This window comes from Lampetra fluviatilis, chromosome 10 (assembly GCF_964198595.1).
Source record: "Lampetra fluviatilis chromosome 10, kcLamFluv1.1, whole genome shotgun sequence".
Taxonomy (NCBI): Eukaryota; Metazoa; Chordata; class Hyperoartia; order Petromyzontiformes; family Petromyzontidae; genus Lampetra; species Lampetra fluviatilis.
This window is the reverse complement of record NC_136284.1, coordinates 399,946-426,223: the sequence shown is the minus strand read 5'-3', so window position 1 is coordinate 426,223 and position 26,278 is coordinate 399,946. Positions and strand designations below refer to the sequence as shown.

The 26,278-nt window shown below is 46.6% G+C and overlaps 1 protein-coding gene across 1 annotated transcript in view; it reads right to left on the bottom strand.

Annotated features, from left to right (window-relative positions):
* ARHGAP21 (Rho GTPase activating protein 21) overlaps positions 1 to 25,319 on the bottom strand; it is a 37,959-nt gene extending 12,640 nt beyond the window's left edge. Inside the window, 17 exon segments of the mRNA XM_078860071.1 lie at positions 410 to 488; positions 1,170 to 1,325; positions 2,886 to 3,034; positions 3,630 to 3,769; positions 5,394 to 5,455; positions 6,232 to 6,534; positions 7,298 to 7,447; positions 9,081 to 9,138; positions 11,071 to 11,185; positions 11,534 to 11,662; positions 12,457 to 14,284; positions 14,877 to 14,931; positions 15,943 to 16,021; positions 17,398 to 17,490; positions 18,430 to 18,475; positions 19,209 to 19,382; positions 24,809 to 25,319. Of these exon segments, the coding sequence (XP_078716197.1) occupies positions 410 to 488; positions 1,170 to 1,325; positions 2,886 to 3,034; positions 3,630 to 3,769; positions 5,394 to 5,455; positions 6,232 to 6,534; positions 7,298 to 7,447; positions 9,081 to 9,138; positions 11,071 to 11,185; positions 11,534 to 11,662; positions 12,457 to 14,284; positions 14,877 to 14,931; positions 15,943 to 16,021; positions 17,398 to 17,490; positions 18,430 to 18,475; positions 19,209 to 19,382; positions 24,809 to 24,874 (3,682 nt within the window). The 5' untranslated portion in view covers positions 24,875 to 25,319.
* Between the last annotated feature and the right edge of the window lie 959 nt (positions 25,320 to 26,278).

Below are 26,278 nucleotides of genomic sequence, written 5' to 3'. Positions count from 1 at the left end.
ACAGCCTTCTTTATGGGAGTGCACAATTTCAGAAACATTCGTTCAACGCAAGCAAACTCTGGACCAGTTTCAACATTCAGTGTTCTCGTGATCAGTCAGGTTTACTTCAACCATTGTTGGATGTTTATAGGGAAGGACCCTCTCTGTTAGACATGGGTCGCAATTCAACACAAAACTATACAATACATAACACAAGACAATCATGAGTGTAATTGTGGAGAATACTGGATATGTGTGAAAAAGAGCTTCATAGATCATCGGATTCTGAATACAAGCAATGAAAGAAATAATGACATTATACACCTCCATCCTAGAACTGTCCCGTGTAGCTATTGGCAAGCACTTGGTCCATCATGTACTCTACACACCAGGGAAGTCGCACAGGGACAGACGCTGGTTGCCGAGTTACCGTCAGTGAAGAGTGGCTCTGGAAGCTTTCTGAAGAACGACTTCAGTAGACTGCTAATGACATTCAGGTCACGCCATTTCTGAAAATTTAAATGACGAGCAGAGAAGAGTTGTTGGAAAACACATCCTAAAAATGTCGTCACATTTACTTTTACCTGTGGTTACTGTGGGTGCTGTTGTCGCCCCATTATCCAAATAGAACAGTGACCAATTCTCCAAGGCCAGTGCGCTAACCATTGAGTGTAAATGTTGTGGCTTGGCTCTCCAACACACCGGTGTGCTGTACTTGTGACGAATTGGCATGTCCTGTTTATGTGACAACACTTACTAGTTGGCTGTTGTTGGATGGTGGCGGGTTTTAACGACACATTTATATATTTACGCGATCTAACCCAAAAAAAACCTCTATCATTATGCCCTTGTCTGCTTCCTTCTTTTCTTGGTTCTTTCGATAAAGTCACGTAGATAGAAAACAAAAGTCTAAATTTAAAGCAAAAAACACACGACGTTTCGATCGCAACACAAGCGGTCTTCTTTAGGTGTAGAGAAAAGAAACCTCCACGATCAGCGGCACCTGAAGAAAACCGCTTGTGCTGCGATCGAAACGTCGTGGGTTTTTTTGCTTTTAATTTACATTTTTGTTTTCTATCTACGTGACTTTACCGAAAGAACCACGAATATAATAAGAATGGGTTTTACCCTCTGGTAAACAAAGCGACATGGCAACATCTCGATGTGAATGCAGGCGACCCCTCACGTACATCATCGTTGGTGTCAATCTCCGTTACACCGCGGTTGAGCTCCTCCTGCAGGCTGCACACGGCAGCGTTGTTGCCGGGGACACGATAGATCCCCGTAGACTCCAGCCCACGCTCCTCTACCAGCCCACAGCACACCTCCACGATCAGCGGCAAAAACTGCATCCACACCAACACGCACACAGCAGCCACCAACGCATGTTCCCATATACGTTATTATTCAAAATAAATCTTAAGCTTCATTGTGAAGCTTAACGCACAAAATATATAAAAAGACAATGTGCCCTTTTTCATATATCCTTCTCTCCATTAAACTTGTTATTTATACTCTCCATGATATTCTTGGGTCTTTCGGTAAAGTCATGAAAGACCCAAGAATATGAATTCCTGCAGTCACGAAAGCTTTAAGTCAAGATTTACTCTCCATGATGCTCATGATTATTTTAAGTTATGGATTACACAGCTTTCACAAAACTACGACCCATATTGTAAACAAAGAGGGTCTTGTCTGCAAGATCAGCGGTTCACCAGCATTAATTCAAGCAAGCCTGACTGCCGATGAGAAAATGAATGTCGAAACCAGTCCAGGCTTGCTTGGAGAAATGCCGAACTGCCAGTTGTTTATAGGCAAGGACCCTATCTGTTAGATATAAGTCCTAGTTTGACAAAGCCAATTTAGTACATGACTAAAACAATCACGTTTATATTCATATTGGGGAGATGTAAAGAGGGAATTTTGAACGTCGCTAGAATGTTTCTAATTATCACACACTACAATACAAGTGACAGTCATTCAAAGTCAGACAATTTGTGAAACTAGATATGCAAATTGGTCGAGATATATGACAGGAGCAAGCCGGGTGGATCAGCGGGAGCATGAGCGGCTTGCAATCGAAAGGTTGCAAGTTTAAATCCTGGTTGGGGGTTGACTCGTTATCGATCTAGGGTCGATAAAATGACTACCACTTTGTGGGGAAGTCAACAGTAGTTTTCTATGTATGAGACTTGCCCCCACCATAGGAATGAGGAATTTCCACCACTGGCTCAGGGCTGTAAACAGGAGATGAGAACCGCCTCAGTGCTCATTTGAGCAGCAACACACTTGGCCTTGAGCGTAGCCAAAGTGACAGTTGCTGTTTTTGCTTTATTAGAGGCACTACACTGTTCCAAATCCGCACACCGACAAAGTTGAGAGAACCTCTTCCAAAAACAGAGAATGGTTAAAATCAGGGTGACGATTACCACATTGGACAAAAGTACAATTCATAATTGAGTTTTAGGCTGAACCACGTAATGATCCGGCCATATTTGTGCTGAACCTTTCCACCACCCAACACGGGCAATCAAATGTAATAGTTAAGTGGTGCACAATTATAAAAGCACCAATTGCAATCGCTTCGGCACCTTCAGGAAAATCTAGAAGTCAGAATAACTGTGTCAGCTGACCGGGTTTCCTAAAGAGATGGCATGACCTCACAGGAACAACTAATCAGATTCAATCAATCAATCCAAGAGTTGTAATGCGGCATATTCAGCAAAAAGCAGAGACGGACATTAACCATCACAAATTAGTTATTCTATATTTGTTTCTAATTTATTTTGGCCAATTATTAACATTGTGTTTTTTTTATTATAATTGCTCGTGAATATACTATAATCGGGCGCAGCATGGTGTTGGATGGCAAGTTAGCCCATTCACATGGCAAACATTTCACGTGCCTTGTTGTGGAGGCCTGGAGGGCAGTCCTCAAGTCGCACTCCGAACATGGCCATTGCGTCTGTGTTTGATCTTCCACTAAACGGATTTTTCATGATGCTCTGGATGCCTTTACGCCACAGTGCCTTGTCCTTAGGGGGGCTCAGGTCCTCTGCGAAACGGCATTCACCACAAGAGGACACGCAAATGTGAGGCATTGAGGACATCATTGCAAACAAGGTCTTCCATCTCAAGGGATTTTCCAGGTGAAATATTTTAAAAAATAGATGCGCTGCAGGCCTCGAGTGTAAATACACAAACACAGCAGCACTTGTGCAATTACAATTTGTTTTTAAAGCTATTAAAACACGAGCATATCTAAGCTCTGCAAAATGAAAGGCGTTAAGATATTTCTTGAATGGAGCAAGGTGATTATAGGAGCTTGATAAAAAAGAGACAATGTGGAAGAAATTCCCAAGTGGAACAGTGCGTGTAAAAGGAGAAAGAGAACTGCTGTGACCAGCAGTGTGTTGGTTGAATGATTGAGAGGGTAGGTTGGTGGGTGAGTGGGTGTGTGAATGGTTGAGTAAGCGAGCGAGTGGGTGAGTTGTTAGGGCCTGCAGTGTGGTGGTTGAACAAGGTATAGAGGAGATGAAGCAGTCTGTCTGGTCAATATAGGAGGAATGAAAGAGTCAAGTTCACAGGAACAGTAACCAAAGTAGCACCAGTTGTAGAGTGAATACAGAATGAAGGTAGGGCACACTCACCCTTGGAGCCAGCCTTGCGATCCGAGTCCTGTTTTGGAGATCGTGGGACCCTTTGCTCAGACTTGGGCCCCAGCAGCGTTGACTTTCCCAGTGTTTGTCGGAGCATGCGAGGAGATGGCTCCACCTTGTTACTTAGTGCACTGTACAAAATACAAACACACACCATCATCATCACCAGCAATAATCAATCCACTGCTGGAAGAATGCCTTCCAAAGTCATCGCCATCTCTCACAATCCTGCGATGCAACAATCCATCCAGTACCTAAAAATGGAACCGAACTTATCTCTCCATGTCTTTGGTGGACATCCTCTCAGATGCATTCCACTCCTTGGCTGCCACTCTTGACCATCATTCCTTCTCGTAGTGTATTCTACCCAAGCCCACTTTCTTAACAGTTTGGAAGCTCTCATTAACCTTCCGACAGATTTATTGTTCGAAGAAATGTCAAAGTTGGGCTCAGGATAAATGAGTGAAACAAATATCAAGAACACACATGCACAAGGAAAAACACACACGCATCTACGAAAATGCTCGACGACATAATATGCACAATTCAGTCACCGTCAGAAATAAGGAATAAACCACAAGGTAAAATGTATGCAAATGGCCAACGAGCATATCCAGAAAGATTAATTTAAATGTAACAGCACATAACGTACAAAAAATAAAATATACAAAAATCTGTAAAATAATGGAGTTTGCCAGACATTCTGGTATAGGACCAGAGCTTGGGCAATTGTTGGCAGCACCGGTTCTAGCTGACTTCCAACTTGCCTGTGGTTTTCCGTACCTCTGTGGGAAATGTATGCATTACGAATCCTGCTACTGCGTTTTGAGATGCGATTTGCATGAACGGTGGTCTCGACAAGCATTTTTTATTATACAGTGGAACCTATGGTCACGAATGCTTCTGACCACGACCAAATCAGGTTCCGACCACAAAATTCACAAAATTTTTTAATCTGGTCACGAACACAAACTCAGGTGGCGATCAAACACGGCCACGGCCGATTTCCCCTTCCGCGCCATTTTTTTTGTAAGTGCCAAATTTCCTGTTGTTTGTTTACAAACAACATAAAGCGTAACAGTTATGTATATAACTTTTGTTATATAAAATTCCTAGTAAGATATTAATTTCGTGAGTGTAGACATACCCCTCCCCCCTCACTCAAGCGGTAATTTAGAGAGCGAAAGCACTGAGTACGTAAATCGCTAACATAAGAACCCGTTAATCTCTTCTCGCATCATTCATACGATGATGCAGTGAAGTAAAAGTTCACATGATATTACGGTGAATGCTTCCAAAAACAATACTGTACCCAAATATTACTGTAAACTTACTTTCAATAGAAACATGAATTGCTCATACGAATATTCTCTCTCTCTCAGAATCGACCGACTGATGTAGCAGACGAAACAATCATCTTGTTGAACGATTCTAAACCTTGACGCGGCAATGTTAGTTTTCTTTGTTGTTCAAGGTCTTCTCAGTGTTATTAAATGTTTTTACATTTAGTTTATTATTACACTATGAATTATATGGCATAATTAACTATTTTTGTGCTTAAAAATCTTTAAGAAACAATATTTATATACAGTTCGTAAGAGTCTGGAACAGATTAATCGTATTTACATACAATCCAATGGGGAAATTAGGTTCGAGTCACGACCAAATCGGGTTGCGACCAAAGTTATGGAACGAATTATGGTCGTGACCAGAGGTTCTACTGAATCTCAAAGCATCAATTCCAGGACAACTTACTTGACATTGCTGTATTCTTTTATCTTCCTGCTTATCAGATCCCGGCTCAGAGCCCCAGAGTCCTAAAAACAAAATAGTTATTTATAACAATCGAGAGTAAGGTGTGGACGAACAGGAAGACGTGTAAAATAACCCCTGGTCGGAGACCCGCTCCGAAGTGCAGCACTCCACCACATTCACATCCTACGTCTGGCTACGAGGCTCGGTGATTTTTTTCACCTGGAAGAAAAAAAAATCACTTAAACTTCAATCATTGATTCCTCCGCACATGTCGACGACTCGAATATTTCATGTCATTGACAGTGTTCAACCACCACACTTGCAGGTGGGCAGCACAATTCCTTTCCTGCTTCTTCAATCACCGCTCCACTTTGAAATTCCCTACAAATGTCTTTTGGATAAGCTCTTATAATCACCTGGCTGGCTCAATTCAACACACGTGTTAATGCTTATCCATTTCAACTTTTAAAGTGCTGTTTATTGCTAGAAACTTTACATTTTAGGCTATTGCTAGAAACTTTACATTTTAGGCCGTTGGACTTGAGCTCAGCAACTGTGTACAAATGTTGTTTACAGCCCTGAGCCAGTGACAAGGTGAGTCTGTCCGCAGGACAACCACTGTTGACTTCCCTATGAAGTGGTGCTAATTTAATCGATTCAGGAGGGTTTATGGGCCAAGTCAATCCCTGCCCCCGAACCAGGATTTCAACTCGCATGCTCTACAATGGAGCCACCTGGTTGGTTGGTTTTCATCTCAGGAACCTTTGGGCCTGTGCTCCACAACTGTGCAATCAATGTTCATGACATTCAGAGCGTTTCGTTTTGCATCGCCACTCACCTCGCCATCTGGGTTGCTACCTTCCTGTATTGCGTGAATCCAGCCCAGCATTTCATCCCGGCTTTCCGCCTGGAACAGGTACTCGCTGCAGTCGGACGTGGTGAGACGGAACACGTTCTTGCGCCGCGTGTCACTGTAGGAGATGTCCACCAGGCTGTTTTTTATGCTCACGGGGTGGTCATCCTCGGGGACGCTAGGTTCGCCGGCTCCGCCGCCCTCGCGCTTGTCTTTATGCAGCAGCAGTGTGTGGCCTCGCAGGAGGCAGTACACCTGCTTCCACAATCGTGTGCTGCCGCTTAATCGCTACAGGGCGGCACATTGGGGTGAGAGGTCGGGGGCAGGACACGAGAGATATTCACAATCGATTTCTGGGTTAGGCAACGCAATGATCTGACCAAATCTCATCTACATCATGAGGAAATGTGTACATTTCATTGTGAGTATTGTTCTTCAACCTACCAGTGAGCCAAAGTGTAAATGATTGACGTGTTAAACGCCCGTATGTGTGACGATTTGTTTTGTTTGACTGTGTCGGTTGGTGGAGGGTTCCAAGGACACGACATTATCCACCTCGGATTTGCTGACAAGTCATCATAATGCCCAATGGGAAAGACTACAGGAATGTGAGAAGAACTTAACCTGTAAAGTTGGGCTCAGGATAAATGTCCACCCAGCCGCTGACCAACCAGCAGTTGGGTACAACAGATATATACGATTGGCAAGTCACATGTGGTGGGTTCAAGTGTGGGTATTTCCACCTCTTCCAACAAGTATGGTCAGCGTGGACAAGAAGACCAAAGACCCTTTAGATCTCCCTCTAGTGGAGACTCTTCTGCCAGCGGTGTTATGAGTGAGACATTGCAGGGCTACACTTTTACCTATTAACTGAGGAATGAGGGCAATGCACCACAGGGTGACTTAGGCCACCATGCCATTTGTACATTCGCGTGTACCAATCACTGCATTCGTTCCTGACTTTCAAAACCAATAATCGATTCTGCAAATGGTTACAGTTTACCGGTTATTGTCTAACAACTCAAACGGCCACCAATGCTCTGAAGGTCACCTTGGCCTTCTCCCCATGAAAGCGGAAGTGCAGCCAGCCCTGCTTGGTGACGTCACCTCCCAGGCCCAAGTGAGTGATGTCTGATGTAGAGCGTCGCCTCCGGTACGGTCCTGCTCCTGCATCCTCCGTGAACTCAGGGTCTTCCACAATCTGAATATCGCAATCACATAGGCTCCTTCAATGCTCTTGATACATGATACTCAAGTAAAGCACAAGCTGAAAATAATAGGCATTTAGCTGTCCAACAGGCAAATACTTAACCGTCAATCACCACTGAGTCGAACACAATTCTCGATTAGGGTGACATAAACATGGTCAAGTTAAACTAAAAGAAAAATCCCATGACAATATAATGCAAGACTGACAATAGCAAAGTTTCTCCAAATATTTTGAACAATATTATTCTTATCCATAGAAAAAAACATTCATCTGCTTAGCACAGCAATCTCCTCAAAGCTGTCATGGAACATTTATAATACTCATCTGGCTAAGGAGGCATCGCAAAAGCTTGCTTTCTTTTCCGTGACAAAGCATCTTCAACGCGCAACAATTATTACTTCTGCTACACAAACATTTTTTTTGCTGAAACTGGAATCCTGCTGCTGTCATACTTGGGGTGAAGCACCCAGTTCCTACCTCGCTTCACTTGGACAGAATTCAGAGTGAAGCAGCAGTCAGGGTGATTGACAATCCAGCACTATCACTGGCGATCAGTCGCCTCCGTTTGAACCTTTATATTGCTACTACCATAGTAACTATTGCTGTACTTCACCCATAAAGTTTCCTACACCCATGTTGAAGACTGTTCATCAGTGACTATTTCGTCTAATACATGTGTAGTAGGTTCCAGGAGACTTGGACGACGTAGTTGGAGGCACACTTATTTATTAACCACAATGTACATAACAGGCCGGGATGTACAACACTCGAAGGGGTATCGGCCCCTTCACCCGTCTAACAGGGAGATCACACAATCTATGTCACGGCTAGCCTACTCCTAGGTCCTCCACTACAGGGCTAGGGGAGGCAAGCTAACCCAGCTCTGGTTAATGCTGGGATTATGGCACCCCGAGTCCCCAGACCGGCTCTTACAAGAGCATCGGCTCTGGGCTCTTGGGGCCACGCCACTGGCTTGCCCTGGTCGGTCCTGAGAAGGACAGCGATCCAGGGGAGTCCCAGGGCCTATCTAGCCGGTCTTCTTGCTTCGCTGGTTAAGGCTGAACACTGAACCCCGAGCCCTCCGGCTCACCGCCTTATATAGCAACTCCCCCACTGAGGGGTGGGGCCGTGGGGGATCCCAGCGACGTGTTAGCCCCCCAGGCTAAACTGTGCGGACGTGGATGTAAGCACCTCTTGGCGTACGAGCATAACCACGCCCAGTGTGATTGTTTGCCCTCCGTAACACCTCTACACATGCTCTGTTAAATCACCGCACTGAAGGTCAGAACACGTGTCTTTCTGCTTCTTCCCTCGAAATGTTCCACTTAGGAATTCCCTCCCATCGTCTCTCGTCCCAAGCTCTTATACCATTGTCCAATTGGAGAAACTTGAAAACCTAATTTGGACCGTGGCACTGGCACACAGTGGCCTACTGTTTTCGAAAGATGTAACAGGATCTTCAACATCCACTGTGAGTGAAAATAGATGGGGTGTAATATTTTACGGTTCACACACACTGCGTTATTAACCAGGGTGGCCTGCCTGGTCTGAACACGCAGTCACTGAGCCGTGTCACCAGCCAATCAGTAAATCCCTTATAATATTAAAATTGTACAACACATACCCCTTCAGAAAAGAAGTTCTTGAGTTTCTTGATGCTTGGCACTCGCTTTGGCTGTTTCCTGTGAGACAACGCTATTATCAGTAGTGAACACGGACTTCTTTACAGCCAATGTTATCATTCAGAATGTACTTTTGTGTTAGGTCATGTAATGATCCGGCTAAAGCTCTGTCACATGACCCTCCACCATTCGACACCGCCAAAGAAATAAAACGGTCATGTGTATAAGCATTTAACATGATAATTGGTCTTTTACCCTTCTATCTGGCAACAAAACTGACACCTTTTTTACAAGGAGTCATGCTTACATAGACCACAATACCTGTTGCCAGATAGAAGGGTAAAAAACCAATTATAATATTTTTACTGGCAAATGAGGTTCCAATGGTGTAAATGCTTATCCCCGAGCTCTCATACTCTGATGGTGCATTGTCTTTGAGTTGTGCGCCTTTTGGCGTCATCTGGTCCAACTCATGTGAGACTAGGCTCTAAGGAAAGCTGTCTCGGGTGTGGACCAATCAACTTCAAGGACAGTGCACATTAACAGAGTTATGTTTTTGTTTGCATTATGACTGCAGGTATTGTGGTCTATATAAACATGACTCCTTGTAAAAAAGGTGTCCGTTTTGTTGCCAGATAGAAGGGTAAAAAACCAATTATCATATTTTTACTGGCAAATGAGGTTCCAATGGAGCATTTAACATGTCAATTATTGTTTCAGCTCAATTCTCACAACCAAATTAGGTAATAAATATGCAGAACATCGCAGTATCACAGCTAATTATTATCGATCTGAAACACTACTAATTGGTGCGTCGTTAAAACACTTGTATGTGACAATTTTATTTGTTTGGCTGTGTCCGGTGTTGGAAGGTCTTGTGACAGAAATTTGGCCAAACCACTACGTGGCCTAACACAAAAATGAACTACGAATTTCCAGGGGGAAACCATCATCATATTTACTATACTCCAGAAGATTTAATTCTGCACTTCACTGCACAATATGTTTTAAACAAATTATGCAAGCTGGCTATTCTTAATATGCAACAGTAACAGCTAACAGCAACAATCTTACGTTGCGTATTACAAAATAAATCATTAGCATCAGTGAGAGTATAAGTAACAAAATAAATAATCAGTCAATACACCTCATCTTTGTATTGTGTATTTATAGTTTTGCATAGAACTAGGACCCACGTATAACAGAAACGGCCCTTGCCTATTCACATTTGACAGTTCATCATCATTGGTTCAAGCCAGCCGGGCTGTGCTATAAGACAATGAATGTCGAAATTAGTTCAGTTTGTTTCTGTTGAATCAACGCTGCTGATATTATGCACCCCGAAGACTGTGTTGTTAGTGGGATGTGTGAAATAATACTTTAGTAAAGTGCATTGCCTGCCTATTTATGAAGCTGCTTATCAATAAGCGAATGAGTACAAAGACTAGAGGCAGATCATGTCGCAGGGATGTGCTAGGCCATTTGTGTTGTGGGTCACACGCATGCACTGTAAATACAAAGTCAAGGCATGTATCTTGCCTGCACATCAGATTACAAATGCTGTTAGGTCAAGGTAGTGTTGTTGGTCAGGTGCCTCAGTGGCAGAGAGGGAGACACGCAATCTGAAGGTTGCGAGTTATAATCCTGAGTACCACTTTTCGGGTAAGTCAATAGTGGTTTACTACCCGATGGAGACTCGTCCCTTTTCGTTGACTGGTGGTATTTCCTCAACTGGCTCTGCAGGGTCGTAAACAGGCAATGAGCACAGACATAATGCTCAGTTGAGGAGGATATAACTCCTCAACCGAGCATTTTTTTTTACAACATTAAATAATGCAGGGTTATCGGTGACTGGTAAACTGGTAACCCTTTTCAGAATCAATTAAAGTAAGGAACCGGTAATGGATTGCAATGGAATTTTTTGCAGGAAATTACTTTGACACGAATTACTATAGCGAGCACTGGTGTCATCTCGGTAGGTGCAACACTCACAGAAGAGTCTTTCCCTCCTCACGTATCTCATCCAAACCCTCATCGTACGACTTGGAGCGCTCCGTTCCCATCGCAAGCAGATAGGACGACCTGCGACTGCCCTTTACGGCGTCTTCTAAAAAGAGAACCAGAAATGCATCAATAATATCAAGAGAGATTTCAAGTTTGTTTTGTGCAACCAGGTGGTGAGAAGTCTATGGACAAGGATAATCTCATTCGCAGGAGTGACCTGGGCCACCAAAGAGACATAAGAACATAAAAACAACAATTGAGCGGAAAAAAAATCAGAGCTACAGCACTCATATCGATATCACTCCTGCAAATTATCCTATCTTGGTCTCACTCAAGTTCTCGCGGTGATAAACAAAATAAATGTGAAACTTGACTGTAATTTGCCACTTGTGACAGATCTGTGTTAAGTGAGAAGTTGCGCCAACGCCGGGCACATGTTAAAATGTCTCACCGGGATCATTAGACCACTGGTGTCGTACAACGCCAGAAGTGCCCATAGTGGGCGGGCCCCTCTGTGAGGAGACGACGGCCGAGGCAGAAATGTCTTCACTATCCTGTTCCCCAGGGCTCCCAGGCTCATCTACAGAACACAGGAAAAGAAAGCAGAGAAATTAGCAGGTGTATAACATCGTGTGAATTATAGAATATTTAAGTCTAATTAATAATCACAAGCGTCATTGTGGAGAAAATGAATAACAAAATAAACAACATAAAAAAAACTGTGTATTTCAGTAGCATCGGTTCAACACATGCAAACTCAGGACCAGTTTTGACATTCAGTCTCATCAGCAGCCGGGCTTGCTCGAGCCAATGTTGGTGAGCTGCCAGATGTTTATAGGCTGCCAGATGTTAGATATGAGTCCTAGTTTGACACAAAACTATTTAATACACAACACAAAATAATTATTCGCGTCATTGTGGAGAGTTTAAATAACATAAATAATTAGCCAATACGTCTAGTTTACGTCTGTATCACCACAAAACATTTTATATAGCCCATCAGCCACATGGCCTTCAGCGTTGCTTGTTTAAATACATCAACATGTTGTCGGTAAAAACACTCACAAACAAATGTACCAAATTATTCCCATGAAATTACGTCCTGCATCTTCATAAAAATCTACAGTCAGAATACAATTCAGGAATTCAAAATAACCGTGTCACTTGACCCAACTTCTTAAATGCACTTCCTTATCTCTATCAGAAGTGAAACGTGAGAATTGTTCAACTTACCAGCAAGCGGAAACAACAATTGGCGCATTAAACAACTTTTATAAGTGACAATTAATATTTGTGTGGCTATGTTGGGTGGTGGAGGGTTTTAGGACACACAAACATCAGTGATGAATAGAAGTTTCACTGCCTCGTACTCACCTATGAAGGGAATTGCAGCTAATGAGCTGCTTGCAGGGGTCTCGCTGACCTTGTTGACAGCCTCTTGCTCAACCTCCCTGTGGAAGCCCTTCCTGCGGTCAGTCGGCAGCCAGCCAGGGTGTAGGCCTGCTTCCTGCGCATCGACCGCAAGGATGTATGAAGGGTGGCGTAGCGGCGGTGCAGGCCGGCCTAAAGGAGGCTTTTCCCGCAGCACTACGCCAGATGTAGCGGCAAGCTCTATAACACCCGGTGATCTCTGCTGCTGCTGCTGCCTGCCAGCGGTCAAATTGCTGTGAAGTGCAGGGTACGAGCCGGTCCTATCCTTGGTCTCCTGGAGGACTGAGCAGCCCTGGCGCACACGAGTGGGCGCGCTCTGACTGTCCGATTCCGAAACGGTGCGTTCGGCCCTTACAAGCTGCGGCGGCGGGGCCACTTGTAGGCCGCTGTTGAGCAAATCTCGAGATTCCAGGGACTTTGACCTGCAGTGGTAGGCGTCTACGCTGTTTCGAGCATCGTCTGTTTTCCTCGAGTCTGGAGGCTGCGATTTTACTGATGTCGAGGAATAATCCGGCTTAAACTTCCCGGCGCGAGATTTTACGTCGTAGCGTTTGCCAAACACGGGCGGTTCGAAGCGTGCCGGTGCCATGCCCGAGCTGCCTGTGTTCTCACCACGGCACCTCTCAGAACCTCGCGGCCATGCCCTGTCCGATGAATCCCGGCATTCCTGGCTCGAGTACGTGCCCCTTTCGGTAGGAAACCTGACCGACTCTGTCGCTGTGCACACGTTGCTCTGGGAAGGTGCGTCCCCCATCGCATTCATTAAACCGCCTGAGAAATTACGTGCGGCTGAATCCTTCTGCTGCGAGAACTCATACTTGCCGGACCTGGCGATATTGTCGTTGGAGTGGGTCCGGCAATTCGGAAAGCTTGCCGGGGGGGATTCCATCGCGAGAGCGTCTTGAGACACGCTCCGCCCCCACTCCTTGGTCTGCACGTTCTCCCCAAGTCGGTCTTGAGACGCGCTGCGGCAGCGGTTGCTGCCGGCCCCCTGCTGGCCCCTGTCCTGCGACGAGCTCCTTGTGCGATAGTGCGTCGCGCTGTCGGGCGGTGGGGGCAGTGGATAGTGTGGTGCGGCGTGAGAAGTGCCGCGCAGAACGTCCAGCCGCTCCTGCAGAGTACGCGTCCCGAACGTCCGCCGGTAATCCTTGTACGTCGGGTACTGATCCCAACCTCCCTCTCTCACGTTTGCACCTGCGTGCGCCAGGTTACTGCCCGGGTCAGTGCCGCCACAGGGTAGGTAGTAGTTCCCACCGGGCGGTGCGTACGTGGCTCCCGCGGAATAGGGCTGGTTCGCGTCATGAGGTTGTGACATGTACTTCCGGACGAGGGCTTCGCCGATCCGGCTGCTCGCTTCCTGCAGCGCACTCCGAGACGTAACGCTAACCGGCATCGCCGCGGGCACCGCGGGAAGAGATGCCTTGCGCAAGACCTGCTGCGAGTCTGCTCTCTGTGGCTGGCAAGCGTGGCTCATGCTTGTGAGATCTACAACTTTTCCTGGTGGTACTATGAATGTCTTCATGCCACCCTTCTCCTGTGCGTAGAGAACTGGGCTGGACTTTGTGAGACTGTCTGAACGAGGGGGAATTGGCATGTCGAAAGAAGAGGATGCTGGTCCCATGCCGCATGTGGAGGCGACATTGGAGCCTGGTTGAGAGATGCCAGAAGTGCTTGGGAAAGGATAGCTAGACATGGGTGGAGGTTCTGGGATGTTGTGGGCCTTCCCCTTGTAAGAGTCATTTCCTTTTAAATAAGCATCTTGGGAGTAAGCCTGAAAATATAAATATTTACACCGTTAATACATCAACGTTACCTACAGAATTCACAGTGCACAATATTTTTTATCTTAATGATGTAATTGATTAAATTAGTTCCAAAAATGCTTAAGTGTTATGGTTGAATAACCACTTAAACCTACAGGCATGTGGAGGCCTTCATCCAGCATTGGATTGACAAACAGTTGCACATGTACATATTTATAATGTGCGGCTGCTGTGAGAATTTGATCAAAAGCCAAAGTGATTTCCTGCTAAAATGATGATTGAGGCCGTGTTCATCTCCTGTTTAAAGCCATGTGCCAGTGGTGGAATTTCTACATTCAAATAGCAGGGGAAGGTCTATCCATAGGACCACCACTGTTGACTTCCCTACAAAGTGGTTGTCATTTTATTGGCCCTCGAGGGATGATGGACTGAGTCAAACATAAACACAGGATTTTAATTTGCAACCTTTAATAATAATTTATATGTATAAGGTGCATTTAATTCATAGATCCCCATATGATTACGAGCTGCTCGCTCTACCGCAGAGCCACCTGGTATTTAGAACTGTCATAAGTAAATAATGATTATACATTTTCTTACCAACTGTAAAATATCCTCATCCTTGGGCATCACAGAGAGCCGCAGTAGCAGATCACTGCAACACACACAAAGTGTATACACACACAACATCATACAATATGGCACCTTCACATATCTTCTTCCACAGAAAAAAATGGACACATCCCGTCAGCCACACAGCCATGTGGGAATGCATAATTTCAGTTGCATTGGTTTAATACAAGAGCTATGGACCGATTTCTACTTTCTGTGTCTCAAGAGTAGTCAGGCTTGCTCGAATCAATGCTGGTGAACTGCAAGATATCTATAAGCAAGGAGCATTTCTCTTAGACATGGGTTATAGGTCAACAAATATAATACAAAACACCAAATAATAATTAGCATTGTTGTGGAGAACCACCATTGTTAATCATTCTCCACAATGAAGCTAAACATGATTTTACGTATTACACACAAACGTAGCTTAACGGGAAAGCAGTGTGCATGTGTTAGACACGGTTCCCCATACTATCATGTGCACTGCCAACATACTGCGACAGACCACAAAAATACATAACTCCATTTATATTACTACTACTATGGTTACTGTTCCCATGAACTTCACTCGTTGATTCCTCCACCCATGTCGAGGACTGTCTACCACATTGTTTCGTCTCACACCACTGTAGGTCACAAAAACACTCACTCACTTAACCATTCCATCACCCAATCACTCATCACAATGCAGATCATGACCATTCTCTTCCTCCTTCTTGCCTCTCACTGCTCCACTTTGGAGTTCCCTCCCATAGTCTCTTTTCCCAGAATAGTAACACATTTCTGAATTGATCAAGGTTATTATACAATTCTGGGAAATGGGACGATGGGTGGGAATTCTCAAGTTGAGCAGTGCGAGGGAAGAGGAGAAACAAGTGTTGTGATCTGCAGTGTGGTGTCAATGGGAGGGCGAGTTTTCGAGTGAGTGCCGTTTGTTGCTGGACGCTTGACATTTTGTGCCTTTGCCTTTCAGCCTGTGCTCAGCAGCAACTGTGTTTAAGAATACATGTGTACATTCTGAAACAACACGAGAGAGAAACAACAAACTCACCAGTTTTGAATGAGAGAGATGACTTGAGAGTAGCTTTTACCAATGATGCTCTCACCATTAACTTGCACAATTCTGTCTCCTAGAAAAATCACAAAGGAACGTGTTTTACACTGTTTCTTAAATAATACTGCACTTATGCACACACATGATGACGCAAAGCATGTGCATATGCAATGTGGATGTTTAACACAATGCAAAAGTCCAAACGTCAAAGTAATTTCCTGTTCAAGTGAGCTATGAGGTGGTGTTCAAATCCTATTTACAGCTCTGGTATAGTGGTGGACGGACATTCCACAATCTTATGGTAGGGTTGAGTAAATTAATAGGACTACCATTACCCAGGATGATCTCGGCTGGCCAGCCTGAAAATTTGTATATGGCCACCCCAATTGTTTGCATGTGTGCCATGTGTGTAGATGTGCAAGTGTATTTATCTGTGAATATATCACACTGATAAGAGTGTGAGGCTGATTGATGCTCAGGTGCAGTCTTGGGGTGGCTCCCGACTGGTCAATTATGTTATGTATGCTGATATGGTAATTTCTGCTCACTGAGGACAGAGGAGCGACACTCACAATGAGTGGAGCCCTGGGCGGCTAAAACGCAGCAAGTTGGCAAAGTGGGGAGAACATGTGGTGCATCTGACAGTCATTTCAGTCAGTCATCCCATTAAGATCTGGGTCTGTCCTGTGACCTCCTGCCAGGGAGCCTTCCACATTCACCTTACCTCAAAGTGCACCAATCCTGGTGGTGCAAGAACTATGGTGACATCACTGCTACTGAATGGTGGCTGTTGTGTGTATACTTGTATATGTGTTGTTATTTGTACGTGCGATTATATATGTGTATGCATGCTTGCATACGTGTAAATTCATGCTAGTCATGTATGTTTCATATTTTTAGGTTTTTTCGGTAAAGTCACATAGGTAAATAAATACAATTAAAATTAATAAAAGTAAAACAAAAATAAAATAAAAAATCACGACGTTTCGGAGGCAACACAAGCTTCCGTCTTCAGGTGGAACCGTCACAGCTATCGTGCTTCCGTCTTCAGGTGGAACCGTCACAGCACGATAGCTGTGACGGTTCCACCTGAAGACGGAAGCTTGTGTTGCCTCCGAAACGTAGTGATTTTTAATTTTTTTAATTTTACTTTTAATAATTTTAATTTTTTACCTACGTGACTTTACCGAAAAAACCTAAGAATATGAATCCTTGCAGTCACGAAAGCTTCAAATCTAGAATGTATGTTTCAACTGACACACTGGACACTTGCATACAAGATGTTCAATCCAAAGTGACTCTTCTGGTGAAAAATGTCAACGAAAAATGTTGTAACCAATAAAAACAAACTTTAAATTGTAACCGTCTGAGTGCGTGCCGCTCACTCTGCCACTGAGCCACATGGCGGAACACTGTATGTGACATTGGTATAAAGGCAATGCAAGATGGCACCTGTTTGCAGGCCAGCCTCACTCGCTGGGCTTCCCTCCTTCACCTGCTTCACAAAGATGGTGTCCATGGGCTCCTGCCGAGTCCTGCCAGCTTCTGTGCAGCACAGCAGAGCAAGCAGAGCACGATGCGAATGACCTACATCTCTCTCTCTCTTACTGAACTGGTGATACAAACTAGGGTAGTGAGATGCACCAGCGGCAGCATGTTTGCTGCTTGTTGCAGTGGTTCATGGTTCAACACCGACAGACTACCCTGGTTAATACGGTGTATTTATTGTAAGTACTTCATGCCGTCTGCTTCACAGTGGATATTGAAGGTCCCGTGACTTTATTTAAAACGAGTAGGCCATTATGTGCCGGTGTCAGTCTAAATTTTCCAAACTAAAAATATTACACCACAAAATGATAAATTAGGAAACATAGCAATCATCGTCCCTAATGGCTGGTGCCGATTCACCTTGTTGCCACACAGAGACAAACGTACTGGGGGTACTGTTAAAACGTGTGAGACAAGACGCAAGGCCCTTTAGCATTTAAGTACCATATACATACAAAATGTTATGAATTCATTATTACAAAGGGAACATTCATAATATTACTAACTTCGGCACACTGGACTTGCAATCCAGAATTAGCAAATCTGATTCCATCTCCTGGTGTGGCAGATGAATGGTGCAAGTTTATTAAATCCCGCCCACCCCCTCTGTCCACCCAGAAGTATGAATGGGTGCACTACCGCGAGAATTAGATTGGGGTAGAGTGTGACTATGCCCACCTCTTGCAGCAACGTGTCCGATCAACGTAGAGCAGCAGACAAAATGCCCTCTAGTGGTGGCCCTTTCACCATTAGTGGCTTGAGCTAACAACTGCAGGGCTGTACCTATATTTTTTTACTATCTGCTGATTAACACTTTATTATTGAGTTTCAGAGGGAAACATGCAACAAAAAATGAATGGAACGTTATACAGAGCGTGTAATCTCATATCCCTGTACTCATGCCAGAAAGGTGAGTGCGACCAGGTGACCACACACCTGCAGTGAGCTGACAGGGGTCCCCCCCCCTTTCTGCCTCCTCCTCCTGCAAAAAAAAAAGTTTAAAAATTTACTGAGCACTGGCCCAAAATATGTGGCCAGAGACAAACAGTATACAACCACAAATATCTGCTTTGACAGTATCCCACTATTTGGCCTTAAGTCTTCTCTTCCTATTGGTTGCCAGACTCTTGGAGACCACTCCAATGTCTGTCTCAGCAATCGTCTCTCCCCCATCCTGCCTAATCACATTTACAACACTCACCTGCCATGTTCTCTTCTGGACTTCTGCATTGATTATTCTGTATTGCCATGACATTGTGATATATTTTAGGATAATTATCATTGACACTCCGTGAAGGTTTTGTGGGAAAACAAGTGTTATAGCAGGATATGTGTATTCTATAGACAGCATAGAGAGGTGCATGTCGGGAATTACAATGAGACATCAGGGTGGAAGATATGGATTACAGAACATACGCAGGTTGAAGATATCCAAAGCGTTAAAAAAAATAGTCGGCTTGGGCAGGATGCTTCACTAGAAGGGACAATGAAAAATAATAACGGAGTGGCAGCCAAGGAATGAAATGGATCCATGTGGCAGCCAAGGAATGGACGTCGAGCTCGGAGAAAGAGTGATGAGATCTATTCGTGTGCAGGTGCTGGATAGATTGTTGCATCTCAGGATCATGAGAGGTGGCAGCAGCTTGGGGAGTCATTCATCCAGCACTGGATTAATCATGGCTGATGATGATAATAAGACTGTACAGGGCTTGTACCTTCTGGTAGGACGTGGACTCTGGTGGGTAGACAATGAAGTGGCGCAGAGTAAAGCCAAACCCTTGGAGCCCTTTGTGGAGTATGACCGTGCGGGGACCAGACCAGGAAAAGATGTCTTCATCCACTACCCGTTCCGTCTCTCCCACCACACTACCATTGCCAGAGAACCGCGTCTGCAGCCAATCAACAAAACAATTAACACGTCATTAAATTCACACAAATAATCAAGCACTCAAGTCAGCAGTCCCAGTTGCTCACCACAGATCCAAGCCCCAAAGTGTAAAGTGGTAGCAACAATCAGCACTATAAACACACTGTACATCAGTCACAATAGACAAACGTTAACAGGTTTCTTGAATTAAGAACGTGTATTGTAAGAGCTTAGTGAAAATATACGACAGGAGAGCATTCCACAGTGGAGCAGTGCAAGGGAAGAAGCAGAAAGAGAAGTGTCGTGACCTGCAGTGTGGAGATTGAACACAGCATGGATGAGATAGAACAGTCGGTCTGGTGGGTGATTGGATGAATGAGCGACCGAGTGTGTTGTTGTGACCTGCACTATGGTGTTCAACCACCCTCCTGCACTATGGTGTTCAACCACCCTCCTGCAGGTAGCAACAACACACTCACTTACCTACTCACCCGCCTACTCATTTGCACACCCACTCCCTCACCAGACTGACTTATGTCTTATCCATAGTGTGTTGAAGTACCATGCTGCAGGTGACGACGCTTCTCTTTCGACCTTTCCTCGCACTGCTCTACTTTGGAATTCTCTCTCAACGTCTCTATTCCCCAAGGTCTTATAATAAGTAGCTCAATTCAAGAAATGCGTTCAGTCTGAAGTATTGCAACTTTAATGGTGCTGTTTGTTGCTGGCTGCTTACCGTTTTGGGCCTGTGCTCAGCAACGGCGTACAAAGCTAAACACAACCACGCCTGATATACACTACCAACCAAACGCACTGTAGTAGTGTGCACTCGGCAAATAGCATCCATACAATCACATGGTTATTAAAACAGGACATGCGTAGGTCACTGCTTGGCTCAATGTCTGCAGTGGCAATAATAATCATGCGAATAATAAGCCTATGTGAAGGTAATGGTGCTGAGCCATCAGAAGGCACAGCAGCGCTCCGATTGACTCCGTGATGCAGGCAAAGTCATGTGGATGTTTCCAAGAGAGGCATACCAGTTGTGTATATCTGTTGGATGAATTACAATAAATGCACAAAAAATGCATCCGACCATGCGGTAGAGCAAGCAGCTCACAATCGGGAAGGTTGCAAGTACAGATCCTGGTTGGTGGTTGACTCAGTCGATTATCCCTTCTTCCAAGGCTGATGAAGCGAGTACCACTTTGCGGAGAAGTCAATGCTGGCTGTCCTATAGATAGACTCCCCCCCCTACCATAGGAATGTGCGATGTACATCATTGGTTGTGCAGGGCTGTAAACAGGAGATGAACACTGCCTCAATGTGCATTTGGGCAGGAAATCACTTGGACTGTTGTCCAAATTCTTACTGTCGCATCAGTACGTTATAAATATGTACACATGCAGCCGTTTATTAATCCACTGCTGGATAAAGACTTCCGCATGCCTTGAGTCTTAGGGGTTATTTGACTATACTTTACCACACTGACCAGTGCGGGCTGAAGTTGGGTGGGGGGGGGCACAGATGTGGGAGCACAGAAGCAAAATAAATGCAATGTATTGTTTCTGCACTGTCATTGCTGCGCATCAACGTTTATCAGCCTATACCACCTATTATGCATTTTTATCACGTATCCAAGCATTATTCAGGCTCATCCCTGTGTAACTTCTGAAATGTAGTGTAATGGTCCTGTAATATACAAAATGACACTTCAGCATGAACGCTACTTGTAACAGGGTGGTCAGAAAACAATCCATGACCACTTCCCCATCAGCCAAGCGTGAGTAGATTAAAACAATCATGTGTAAAACAAAATCAATTTCACCATCATCAACCATCTTCAATTCACTGGCGGATGAAGCCTCCTCAAGCCACCGCCACCTCTCATAACCCTGCGATGGAACAATCCACCCAGCCCCTGCACATAAACTTATTTAATCATTCCATCTCCTCGATGGATGTCTGCTCGGATGCGTTACAACCCTTGGCTGCCACTCTGTTATTATTCTCGACTGTCATTCATCGTCCCTTCTAGCCGTGATGTGGCCTGCCCACGCCCACTTCAAATGTCTTGAGAATATGGATGTTGTTCTATAGATAGACTCCCCCTACCATATGTTCCTTTGTATCTCAGTTTAATTCCAAGCATGTGTCTCTCCATGCTTCTTTGCGCACTTTTTCAGTTTTCCTAAAAAAAATTGTGAATGACCATGAACCGTATACATCATCATATCAGGTCATACAGTCATTGAAAATGTTCTTCTTTAGGCAAATTTAAATGTTGTTAATTTAACTCTTGATAAAAATATTTAAAGTTAACATTGCCGATATATGTCTAGGCCATACAAAATAATCATGAGCATCATCATTGGGAATATAAGTAGAAAAAAAATATTCAACTAGGACCCATGTTCCACAGAAAAGGGGCCTTGCTGATAAAAATCTGGCAGCCCATCAGTATTGGTTGAAGAAAATCTGACTGCTGATGAGACACCACATTCATGTTGAAATTGGTCCAGAGTTTGGTGTGTTGAACCAATCCTGCTGATATTGTGCACTCCCAAATGGGTGATGGGATGTGTAAAAAGTAATTAATTAATTCAAGTGGAGGGATACGTGTTAAGGTGTTGTCTTACGTGTGTAATAACTTATACTGGCATTAATAATGTAAGCTCATTCGAATATGCAATCGATCGTTACAACTTATCTGTGTGCAATAAGGATGTCTATAAGTGCATTGCTTAGTGCTCGGGGACTGACATTTCACAAAAATATATACCACGTAGTGGACGCTAGGGAATTCAAATGGAGGTACATGGGTGGTAGAATGCAATCAGTGAAATAACTGACAACTCTGCGGTTTGTAAAAAGCCACTCACTCCCTCGACCAAGAAACTACTGATCAGGCACGGTGACGTACAGGCACATTCCGGCAGCGTTCAGCTGGGATCGTCATCAGTTAAGAGCCCCAATTAAACAGTCCCGAGTGTTGACGCAGGAACATTGGTGTGTAATATTAAAGAAAAAGGATATTCCGACACAAATGCTTGTTTTTAGATGTGTACCTCACAACTAATTAGTAAATGACATCAGCAGTTGGCATGTGATCTCAGAATTCGGTTTAAAAGGCACATTTTACAAATGTTTGTGGGTGTTTACGTTATTTGTGTGCATTATGAAATGAGCCCTACATTGCTCGAGCGTTGCGAATGCGCCAGGCTGAATGTGGCTCATTGGAAGCTATCACTGATGCCCATGATCAAGGGGGTCCTTGTTAAGGCCGGATGTCGACCCATAAGCACGTTGTGGATGGCTTGCTAGAGCAGCTTGCACTCAAACATTCCAACGCTACTGGCAGCATTCGAGCGCAGAACGCCGGAATCTCTATCAGAATATAACCCGTGATTGTTAACCGATATCCGGTAAACCGGTTATACCGTTTTGAGAATCGATTACCGGTTCCGAAAGTCAGGAACAGGCAACAGTTTCCTGTAAACAATGAATGCACTGATTTAATAAATGCATGTGCCCCATTGTTTAAAATACCACGCCAGGAGTTCGAATCGAACCAGTACCCTCTGGATTGTAATTCCAGTCCGCCTACCACAACAGTCCCCTTCGATCACACCCCGAGACGCTGTCCCTTTCCCCCCGCAGTCACTGTCCCTACTCCTCGTTCCACGGAATCCCTCTCAATCCGGTAACTCCCCTCTACACTTCCCTCACGAGGACCCCCCGATCCCTCTTACTGGGGGACCCCTCTGCTCTCCCTAGAACTCCCGGCTCCCCGCGCTTGCCTCCATGCCCCTCCCGTCTCTCTCACCCCGGGCCCAGATCCCTCTCACCCAGGACCCACACCCCTCTCACCAGGACCCACACCCCTCTCACCAGGACCCACACCCCTCTCACCAGGACCCACACCCCTCTCACCAGGACCCACACCCCTCTCACCAGGACCCACACCCCTCTCGCCAGGACCCACACCCCTCTTACCCAGGACCCACATCCATCTCACCCAGGACCCACATCCCTCTCACCCAGGACCCACATCCATCTCACCCAGGACCCACATCCCTCTCACCCAGGACCCACATCCATCTCACCCAGGACCCACATCCCTCTCACCCAGGACCCACATCCATCTCACCCAGGACCCACATCCCTCTCACCCAGGACCCACATCCATCTCACCCAGGACCCACATCCATCTCACCCAGGACCCACATCCCTCTCACCCAGGACCCACATCCCTCTCACCAGGACCCACATCCCTCACCCAGGACCCACATCCATCTCACCCAGGACCCACATCCATCTCACCCAGGACCCACACCCCTCTCACCCAGAACCCACATCCATCTCACCCAGGACCCACACCCCTCTCACCCAGGACCCACATCCATCTCACCCAGGACCCACATCCATCTCACCCAGGACCCACATCCCTCTCACCCAGGACCCACATCCATCTCACCCAGGACCCACACCCCTCTCACCCAGGACCCACATCCATCTCACCCAGGACCCACATCCCTCTCACCCAGGACCCACATCCATCTCACCCAGGACCCACATCACTCTCGCCCAGGACCCACATCCATCTCACCCAGGACCCACACCCCTCTCACCCAGGACCCACATCCATCTCACCCAGGACCCACATCCCTCTCGCCCAGGACCCACATCCCTCTCACTCAGGACCCACACCCCTCTCACCAGGACCCACATCCATCTCACCCAGGACCCACATCCCTCTCACCCAGGACCCACATCCCTCTCACCCAGGACCCACATCCATCTCACCAGGACCCACATCCCTCTCACCCAGGACCCACATCCCTCTCACCCAGGACCCACATCCCTCTCACCCAGGACCCACATCCCTCTCACCCAGGACCCACATCCCTCTCACCCAGGACCCACATCCCTCTCACCCAGGACCCACATCCCTCTCACCAGGACCCACATCCCTCTCACCCAGGACCCACACCCCTCTCACCCAGGACCCACATCCCTCTCACCCAGGACCCACATCCCTCTCACCCAGGACCCACATCCCTCTCACCCAGGACCCACACCCCTCTCACCCAGGACCCACATCCCTCTCACCCAGGACCCACATCCATCTCACCCAGGACCCACATCCCTCTCGCCCAGGACCCACATCCATCTCACCCAGGACCCACACCCCTCTCACCCAGGACCCACATCCCTCTCACCCAGGACCCACATCCCTCTCACCCAGGACCCACATCCCTCTCACTCAGGACCCGCATCCCTCTCACCCAGGACCCACATCCCCTCGCCCATCCCTCACCCCATGTCCGCCACGGCACACAGTGCCCCCCCTGCTGCTGCCCCGAGGTCCCCCACCCCGCACCACCGCCACGCGCTCCCGAGTCCCCTCGCACTCAGAGACCGCGCGGCGCCCCCCGCGCGTCTCACCCGCGGGGGCGCCGGGCCGCTCGCCTCCCCGTCCCGCCCGTCCGCCTCCCTGGGCCGCGTCGCCATCTTTGTTGGCTGGGGCCGCCGCTGCTGCCGCTGCTGCTGCTTCGCCGAGCTCGTCGCCGCCCCCGCTCTCCTCGCCTCTCCTCTTCACTCCTCTTCCTCGCTCTCGCGCCTCCTCTCACTGCTCCTCCATTTCGCTGCCCTCTCTTCCACCTCGTCTCACCACTCCTCCTGCGCTCGTCGTGCTGCTTGCTGGTGATGGTGGGGAGGCCGCACCCTTCTCCCCCCGGGGTGAAGAGGAGGGCGAGGGACCACTCCTCCTCTTCCTCGTCTGCCTCCTGCGCCTCTTCTTGTCCTCCTCCACCTCCCGCTCCTCCTCGTTCCTCTACGCGCCGCGCCGCGCGGCCATGCTCCGCCGCGGTGCGGTGAGAGGCGGAGAGGCGGTGGCGAGAGGGAGGAGAGGAGGCGGCGGCGGCTCACGGCGCAGACGACGAGAGACGCGGCGATGGCGCGGGCCGCCCGCCAGGGGGCGCTCCACCCACCCCCCAAGTCAACCCCCCCAAATTCACCCCCCCCAAATTAACCCCCCCCCCCAATTCACCCCCCCCCCAAATTCACCCCCCCCCCAATTCACCCCCCCCCAATTCACCCCCTCCAAATCACCCCCTCCCAATCACCCCCCCCCATTTCACCTCCCCAAAATTCACCCCCCCCAAATTCACCCTCCCCCAAAATTCACCCCCCCCCCAAAGTCACCCCCCCCAATTCAGCCACTCCCCCATCCCCCTCAACCCCCCTCACCCCGCCCCGCCTCCTCCCCCCCTGTGACTCCTCCTCCCTCCTCTGGCTCCTGGAGCAGTCAGGCTGATGACAAAACCTCAACACTTTGGTAAATTACGCTGCGTGGCCTGAACATAAACACGCATAACAGGCGATGTTTCGGGCAGTGGCCCTTCATAATACATTATACATCATATTTTTTTTTTAAGTCACCGATGCGACCGACGAATTTGTTGAGTTTGTTTTATTGTTAATTGTTCTTGAGCCAACGCCGCACAATCACCAATATACGTTGGTGAAGGTTCATTCACAGACATTAACAATATCCCCCATGAGCTATGAACCTCTTTCTACTATGTCCAGCTCAAGGTGGGGTCGTCATATCGTAAACTCAATCGTACGTAAAATCGATCAAAACAACAATAGGGGCCGTCCATTAATGACGTCACGCGATTTCGGCCGATTTTTGACCCCCCCTCATCACACGGCGTCACAAAAAGTTAGACCCCCCCCCCCAAAATAAAACATGCTTCAAATCGCTTTAAACTATTGTCATTGTAGTGCTGATTTAATGTGGCGCTGCACTCTGATGTTATAGGAGAAAACATTTATTAAAAAGTCTATTTAATTAAGTAGAACGTGTTGTTAATATTTATTTAAAGTTGCGCATTTTTATGTGACGTCACA